The sequence below is a fragment of the Chrysemys picta genome, chromosome 7, assembly GCF_011386835.1.
Source record: "Chrysemys picta bellii isolate R12L10 chromosome 7, ASM1138683v2, whole genome shotgun sequence".
NCBI lineage: Eukaryota > Metazoa > Chordata > Testudines > Emydidae > Chrysemys > Chrysemys picta.
In genome coordinates, this window is record NC_088797.1 from 109,445,216 (window position 1) to 109,454,322 (window position 9,107).

The 9,107-nt window shown below is 42.5% G+C and overlaps 1 protein-coding gene across 6 annotated transcripts in view; it reads right to left on the reverse strand.

The window, feature by feature from the left end:
• Window positions 1-1,371: 1,371 nt before the first annotated feature.
• The window catches only part of HMX2 (H6 family homeobox 2), a 23,383-nt gene continuing 15,647 nt past the window's right edge, over window positions 1,372-9,107 (reverse strand). For 4 of the 6 annotated variants that reach the window (XM_065552266.1, XM_065552265.1, XM_065552264.1 and 1 more), the window contains 2 exons: window positions 5,107-5,387; window positions 3,134-4,175 (listed from right to left, as the gene is read on the reverse strand). In XM_065552266.1, the coding sequence (XP_065408338.1) occupies window positions 3,628-4,175; window positions 5,107-5,386 (828 nt within the window). In that variant the 5' untranslated portion in view covers window position 5,387 and the 3' untranslated portion in view covers window positions 3,134-3,627. Of the gene's footprint in view, window positions 2,937-3,133; window positions 4,176-5,106 lie in introns of those variants that run through there. The other 2 variants (XR_010589308.1, XM_024103645.3) reach the window with 2 other exon arrangements.

Here is a 9,107-nt window from a genome sequence, read left to right on the forward strand (position 1 = left end):
CCCATCCACCCGTGGGGAAGACATAGATATAGGTGCGTAGGTAGACCCACTCTATCCCTATACCAGCTCTCGCTCCTTCTTTGCATCATTTATCCATAAACCAGTACCACGCATGCACCATTTGTCCATGCATGCTTAACTCCATCCGTGTACTAGCTGTCCCGGCGGCCCCCTCCATCCGTACACTCATTATTCCATTCATGCGTGCACACACAACGCTGTACTAGCAGGCAGGAGATGTACCCCTAAATTCCCCTTGAGCATACTTTTAAAAAGTGCACTTTCCTTTATGGGTCCAATAAGAAATGGAGAAGCATGCAATTAGTGTTCTCCCTTCTCATTCTATTTGCTTTTTCTATTTACTTGTATTTATATATTTTAATTCGGAGTCTTAGCAAAACCAGTTGCATTAGAACTGGCCTTGTAGGATTCTCTGATTTTCCTCCTCCTCTTCTCTTTTCTTTTTAAATAAGTTCCTCAGCTGAAAATGTATCCTTCATTTTTCTCTTCCTCTCTACTGTTACTTAACTCTATAAATAGATGTTATTCAACCTTTTACAGCTTTGTGGGACACACTTTGTATGATATTCGCTCCTCTAAATGGAATAGTATTTATTCCACCTGTCCTCTTCGTGCCTCTGTGATATAGCTGCGGCATTCCCCTTGCAGTTTTAAGCGATTTCGTTTCTCGCCTACTCTCTTTAGTTCTTGGACATCAAAAGCTCTTCTTGACGTATTTGCATAATCTTATATCGCATTGGGTTTTATTAATGAGAAATGCAAAGGACAATTAGCCTCTGAGAGGAGTCAAATTTGTTTTAATTAGAAATTAATTATAAACGCCTGCTCCTAAAAGTAAGATAGGCAGTTATATAAAATAGTGCCAAGGAACTGAAGCTTACCCACTGATTTATTATATCTTAATACCACAGAGTATCAAAAAGTTTCAAGATTGAAAGGGTGGGAGGAGAGACTCTGATTGTAAAGGTTCCTTCAATCCAATCTGGAATTAGTGCTGGCTGCCTTCCGGATCACCCCTAGGAGTAAGCTTCTGCATTTACTACTGTAAAGAGAGTGGAAAGCAGCCAATTCCACACCGATATAGTCTTTCTGTTGCAAACATGCTGTATATATAATATGACTCAAGATGTCTGCTTCTCACGAAGCTAACAAGGGTAATTACTAATGGACAATAGAAAAGGCGTCCTTTCATTTCTCAAGCTTAGAGGAGTATGTCAAAGGATTATTTTAAAATGTAGGGGGTTACAAAGGAATCTGAAATATTTTTATTAACAGTGAACCTCCAGTGACAATATTTGAATTTATTTTTTATTTTCCTTAATATAATGTAATAAAGAAGACTATTTTTGTATGTGTGTATGTACAGAGAAGAGCATGGTATAATTGTGATCATAAAAAGCTTTTGAAATGCAATAATATTGTAGTAAAACTTCACATTCATCACAGCCTCTTATTTCCGGTGTATTTTAGAAAGATCTGATATTTAGCTGTTAATAATATTAACAGACAAAATAAATCGGAATTATGGAAGAATCCAGAGTGAAAATGCAAAACATTTCAGTGAATTCTGATTTTTTTTAATGCCAACCCTGGGCAAAAATTAAAGATGATAATGTGATTAAATTATCCTGAATCATAGCAAACCATGAGTTTGATTTTCATCTGAGCCATTACAAATGTTCACCCGAGGCCCTTCACTATAGTTTATTTAATTTGGTACTCCAAAATACTTTAAAATGTTTGGTTTTACATGAAAGGAAACACTCAGGGAGTTTTCATTTCATTTCATGTATCAGGATGATACCGTTATAATCCTCAGGCTCTATTTTTTATCGTAAATGTAATGTCATTGAAATGTATTTAGTTATTGCTTCTGAAAATATGTTCCTGTATTCAAATCCTTAACCAAGGAACAGGTGGCTCTGATAAAAATGCAACGGTGCCTGCAATTTAAATAACACTTGATGAAGTATTTACTTTTTGTTTAAATGATTCACTTCATCCTCTGTACAGAGGAAGCTGCAGGTGTTTTTAGCACTTGCAAGAGAAGCTGCTGAGCGCTAAAATCAATCATGGCTCAGAATGTCACATTTCTATTAAAAGGAGCTGGCAAGCACTTTACATGTGATCGTGGCATTTAGCAGAATACACTGCAAACTACATAAAAACACCCCTCATTTCCGGAAACACTTCTCTGCTCTGATCACTTAATAAAGAAGGTTCATCTTATTTCCAGATAAAGACACCAGGACTGCTGTGATTCAAATGTATTTGACATTTGCAAGGTTTGGGGATTACAATCTGTAGGCTACGTTTCCCATTCACGATATTACAATGGTGGAGGTGAGGAAGAAAAGTACTTCTTCACATGCATAGCCTCAGTATGGTTTTCTGGCGAGAAGTGGGGTGTAAATGTGAAGTAGAAAAATATCAAACAACAGTGTGCACCTATATAGACAATGCTGATTAGAACCATAGAATAATAGAATATCAGGGTTGGATTAGGGGTAGATAGTGGTGGGTGTAACTACATCTAGATATTCTATGTAAAAATTAATTACTAGTTAATTACAGCATTTTTAATATTTAGAGTCTTTACACAAACTAAAATTCACTGGTGTTGATAACTGATGCATTTTGCATGTCAGAACCTATATAGGATCGAAAAGACTAACATATTATTACAGTAGTTGCAGGTCTTACAGTGACTTGCCTAGGCTAAGATTTTATTTTCCCACTAGCCTTTTTTTTTTTACTCTTCCTACATCGCAGCTGCCGGATTACTTCACTTTGAGTTACTCCATATTTCCAGCCCTGTTTTGATCAGTGCACAGTTCATGTTCGGTTGACTTTGCTGCAAATGCCTCCAAAAGTAGGTGGAATCCCGCTGGTGGAAGTCAAGGGCTCTTGTAACTCTAAAGAGAGAATTACAACATTTCCTGAATTCAGTCGGAAACAGCTATTGAAAGTTTCTCGTTCGAACAGAGGCGGCACAACGCAAGAGGCGTCTGTCCCTCTCCCTGTTAATTGTAACCTCCTTCACGGCTAATACCATAGTTCAACAACAATGCGCTTTGCGTTTTGAACTGAAATATGCAATCAACTTGGCAAAAGTTACAAACGATGTTTAAAATGTTTTATTTTCTTTAAAAATATTTACAGATTTGAAATATGTTTTTTAAATTTTATTTTCAAGTGATAGAATAATATTCAGGAAAAGAGTGGGGGCGGCGGGGGGGTTGAAATTGGCCTATACAATTGCAGAGACAAATAACCAAGCGCCCTGGGCCTTTTCCTACCTGCACATGTAGATAGAGAGATGATTGCAATTTGTTTTGAAAGTCCCGTGAAGCTCAGAAAGTCAGTTATGGCTGGTGGGATAATGCATGGCGATCGTACATAAAAACACTATGCCAGCCTAGAACATAAACAAACAAATCGAGAAGCTCCAATAAATAAAAATAATGAATACACATGGTGTATTTCTTAACATTGCAAGAAGCACATTTGTTTTCCTGTTGATACAGACGGGTGAAATCTATGAAAGGTCATCGCGGCTAGCGGAGAGCTATACAGAGAAGGAGACAGTGCCATCGGCTTTCAGAGTCAGTAGTCGATCTTGTTGTAGAGATTATAGAGAGGTAAGGCTGACAAGTTGCTGCCTGGGTAGTATAAAGGGGCTGGGAAGGCGATAGACCTGGGTACCGGCACTCTCAGAAGGGAATTGTCTCTGAAAACCAGGGGCATCCCCACTAGTGTCTGGGCTGAGGCATGAGCCATATTGGCCGCCTCCAGTTCTGCCGAGAGTTGCCTTTTCCATTTGTTCCTGCGGTTCTGGAACCAGGTTTTCACCTGGGTCTCCGTCAGCTGCAAACTGGAGGCCAAGCAGGCCCTCTCCGAGCTGCTCAGGTACCTCTTCATGTCAAAGGTAGATTCCAACTGGTACACCTGGCTCCGGGAGAAAACAGTGCGGGTCTTCTTTTTGGCTGAATTAGCCTGTCTGTCCCCTCCGTCCCTTTGTCTGTCCCCAGAAGACGGGGAGTTTGGAGGGAAGTGTTTCTCTTTTTCCTCCTTCAAGTCCTGTTGGGATTGGGAGAGGAACTGCGTCCTGTCCGTATTTACCGTCATTGCTCCTCCATTTCCCTTTGGATTGCCTTGAAGAAAACAGAGAAACAAGCAAACAAACAGAGATATTCCGCATCAGACACTCTACGGCGTAATCAAAAAGCTCTACACATAGAAAATGCTCATTTTTGCCAGCTCCCCAGTGCACAGAGACTAGCTAAAGAAAATCAGTCAATTTCACAGCTGCAATGTGCATCTCCAAAATTCCAGTTCATTCTATTTCCAAGGTCAAGTGCTAAGGAAAATCAGCCTCCAGAATGGAGGTTCTTTACTTTAAAAATACATCCCTTCTATCCTGAGTGAAGACAGATGAATAACCAGGAGTTGGGGGGAGGGGGTTGTTGTTTCCTATAGCAGAAGAACTGGTAGATCTTACTTTATAGCATAACATTTCACAGCCCGTTTATTCCCAAACAATGCTAAGAACTAACATCTTTCTTCCCCTTACTCGGGAGCTGTAAAGAAGAACAATCTAAGAAAACCACAGTTATCAATCATGTTAAACGGATAATCGTTCACAAGGGAAGGAGGAAAATATGCAGGGAAAGGACTAAAAGCTAAGGTATCTCTAAAACCATTGTACCAAATCGGGTAAGAAACCGACACGAACTCAGTTTGGCCAGAAATCAGCGCAAATGTTCAGTGAAACACCATCCACAACAAACAATAAATAAAAGGACATGGTATGTACATGTTACCGTTTGACAATAGATGTTTTCAAAGGGCTTGTACACCCAAACGCCCGAGACACTGATTTTCCCTGCGTTTAGACAGACCTCTATAAACTGATCACAACATACTGTATATTCCACGCTAAGAGGTAAATGAAAAGGTTTCACCAGCTAAAAGCCCGAGCGAGAAGAGCGAATGCACGGTGGAGAGCTGTCATTCTAGATATTAACATCTAGCTAGGTGGAGATCTACATGCTTCCTAAGGAGGTAAATTTGTCCAGTACTTACTGAGACACGTGAAACTGATGGGCTGGTGTTTGTGGCAAGTTTCTTTGGGGCCCTGCGACTCAGGACAGAAGCAGCCGTGATGTTTCCAGCTCTCCTCCGGCTCCTCTTCCTCTGAGGACACCGACAGACTTCGCTTCCTGCTCGGCCAGGCGGCCGCTGCCTTGGAACTGGGCTCCCTGCCCCCTTCCGAGGTACCGCTGCCCAGGATGGACTGGATGGTAAAACTGGAGATCGGAGCGGCTGCGGGGCAACACTTGCTCGGGTCTTCTTTGTTGCTCATCCTGGGTTCATAAGAAATAAGAGGAAGAAAGCTCTCCCTTTAGAGCCACTCTGGGGGAAGGTGTGTGTGAATGCGTGTGCCTGAGGGTCGGGGGCGGCTGGGGGGGCTTGTCTGGGCTTGTTTTGGTTGTGTTTTGGGGTGTGTTTTTGGCGTGTCTTTGCAGGTTTTCCCTGAGCTTGCCCAGCCTGAATGCATGCTCCTTTCTCTCTCAGATCTCTACTGATCTCCAGGCGGCGGGGTGGCGTGGCTTCATTTGCATGGAGGTTACATCTGCCAGGGCCAATCACAGACTGCTGGCAGCCCCGGAAAGTTTCAAAATTCTAGCCCCCCGCAAGCCCGCTGGTTTTCGGGGGGCTGCTGGCTGAAGCCAACAGAACTGGATCGCAGCCGCTCATTAAACTGACAAGTGGAGGACTCAGTTTAAAGCCGGCCGCTAATAGGGATAAAATAGATGCCAAACAAGCGTCTAAGTGTCTTTTCCTTCTCCACCACCTCGTTTGCAACCTTTTAGGTGGAACTGGGGGTGAACTGATGTGGTCTGAATCCCTTCTTTAAAACAGTGGGATGTTGTTTAAATAAACACATTGTGCATTTCCGTGGGTTTTCACCCTTTTGCTCATGAAACTGATTTGCTAGAGTCTGCTGCCTAACAAGCAACATTTGAGCATCAAGATTTAAAGACGGGAGTTTTGATGCGACATATAAAATGGTAAAGGAGGTCGAGTAAATGACTCCCTTTTCCTTTTGTCTTTCCCAGTGTAAAGGGGAAATGCTTTTGTATATTTCCAAATGAACTTTTCAGGAGCCAGGGAGCATTCCTACACCAGAGAGAGCACAGCCCCAGCGAAAACAGGCAAACCTGGGAGCAGATTTTTTTTATTTATTACCATTATTTAATATAAAAACGCAAGCAAATTAGATCTAGAAAATTCCAGGTGCTAGAGGAGAATTTGGTTTGATTAAGGCACCGGCTTCCATTTTGTAACTAATATCCTCTATATCCGACCTAAAGAAGGGGTAATCTAAACAAGAAGTGTCTGCTGAGTAACTCCCCATCAACGTCCGACTCCTAATTAATTATTGGCTGTTTTCAGTAGGCCCCCGACTAACGTCTAACAACATCCACCGAAAGATCGAAATGGCCCCCGTGCAGGAATGAACCCCCATCCCAAGTTTAACTGCTTGTCTTTAAAACATCGAGCCAGTCAAACGGCTCACGAGTTGTATCAGGCTCACAAAGATCTGACTCCTTTCCGGGAGAGCCAGATTTGCCGCTTGTACACGGCTGGGAGATTGCGGGAGAGATGAAAAGACTAAATGGATTTGAGTTGCCTGGCGCCAAGAAGCCTAGGCAAGGAACATTTAGTAAAGGTATCAATGGTAGGATGCAATCCAACCTACGAAACGCATTTCCTATCCCCAAAACGATGCAGGTACATCCCTAACCTTCCCCGTGGGATGTAATAAGTCTTTGTGGTGCAGCCGGATACCTATATCTATATTTAAATCCTGTTCAGATGGCATTTCTATTGGGATTTACAAAATTCATTGCGATCATTGTAACTACACTGGCACTCGTTTCACTTCCTCTGGGGTGGTACATCCTTCATCCAAGACACGAAATTGGAAAGGAAAACTCTCTCTTTCAAAGTCTTAAAATCATTTCCTCCAGAGGAGTACAATGATAACATGATCATTAAGGATTGCAACCATCCCGCTCCTTAATCCCGTTACAATTGCATTAGGATGGGGGGTTACTTATTGTAAAATGGTACATAACGTGCGTTCTAGTTGGCAGAAATGAAGAAGGATGTAACCTGTACTAGTGGCAAATCGGCAGAGATATGAAAGCTCAATTCAGTGTTGGTTTAATTAAAGCCACTACTTCAGGATTTACACAAATGCACAGTACAGGTACAGAGCAAGGAAGGCTGCATGTTATAACTGCTTTTCCTTTACCTTCTATAGACATTTCAAAGGGAGCTGGGGTTTTTCCTAAAGTTCAAAGCTAAATGTTGTGGCCCGGGCCCTCTAACAGGAGAACCTCTGCATTAATTCCTGTTTTCCCCGAACTTCCTATTTAACGGTGCTATCCCACAGTGAACATGGTATATGTAGTCAGTGCTGTAATATATTATCCGAAGATCATATTCTCACTTGATTTGGATAGCACCATGTCACCGTTGGCATATGAAACCTTTGAAAGCAATATGATCAGGCGAATTTCCAAATCTTATTTAGCTACTGAATTGCATCTGACACGGAAGCACAACAGTCATAAACAGGTCTGGGAAAATCACACTGAAATCTCCGCGTCCAACTGGGAAGCTATTCTGCTAAGAGAAATGCGTGGATAACTATTCTCCAACTAGAAGTCCCTGTTCGTTAGGTTACATACATTTTCCGATATACTTATTGGCTTGTGGATGGGCTCACAACATTTTTTCAACCCAATCTTACACTGTCCCTAGGAATCAGGTTGCATAGGGGAAAGAGATCCATGTCTCCCGCCTTCAAGCAAAATGGATCCCATCAAAAAGGGCTCAGGTGAGAGCAGGAAATGGGTTTCTCTTTCCTCTGGTCACATATACTGGGGACCCCCCGCTTCAATCTGTTGATTCTTTTAATAATATGTATGTTCACCCCCCTCCAAAAATAAAAAACCAAATCCGGGCGCGGGGTGGGGGCGAGTGAATGAGATGGAAATATACAAATCAATATAGACAAATGTCAAGACGTTTTAAAATGACATTTTCATTAACTCCAAGTCACCGTATTATGTCTGGTATATTGAATAAGGTACTTATAATATAATTAGGTATAGCGAGATGACGACTGTTACCCAGACCAGCTGCATAATCTTTAACTACTTAACTACTTGATAGACTCATTAATGGACTAATTGATTAGGAAAAGTGTTCCAACTCCTCTCCCTGCGAGGGGCAGGTGCTCTCCTGCTTTACCACATTAACCTTTTCCGTGCTTTTCAACGGGGTCGAGACACATTACAAATGGTCAGCTTTAATCATGATGTCAGCTCATTAACCCGGAAAGACCCCTCACTGAAATACAATTTAAGAAATCGGCCTTCATTCAGCTCTGCATCCCAGGTACCACCACAGCCCGGCCAAACTCTACCTAGAGAGAAATGACAACTTTCCCTGAAGTTACCTAACACACTCGCCAGCCTGTCGTCCTACAAAGGTGGGCAAATTGGCTGTTGGTTTCGGATTAGCCCCGCTTGCCAAGATCCCAAGCCCCCAAGCCACTCGGTTCTAAAACCGGGGTGTCGACGGAAAGGGAAAGAACGTGTGTCGGTACAGAGAAAATTGTTACTTCTGAAATCTCAAGTCGTACCAGGAGCGTGTTGCGAGAAAGAATCGTTACATACATCCTGTTCAAACGGTTTCCTTCTTCTCCGCTCTAGCAGAGAAAGTAGCGGAGGGCTGGAGCAGACAGAGATGAAAGCAGACGGTGGGTTGGGGAAGGGGAACACAATGAATCTGTAAAGCCCAGCACCGAAAGAGGAGGAAAACTCCATGAAGTCTATAGGGTCTGATCCCTCTCTCATTGAGAACAGCCAGAGTTTGGCTCACTGACTTAAACTGGGGCAGAATCAGGCCCTAGTCTTGACTCTGGACGGCCTGGAAGGGTTGGTGGGGATGAGAAGGAAAGTAAAAAGGGCCTCCCAGGGAGCTCTGTTGATACCAGTCAAAGCCTG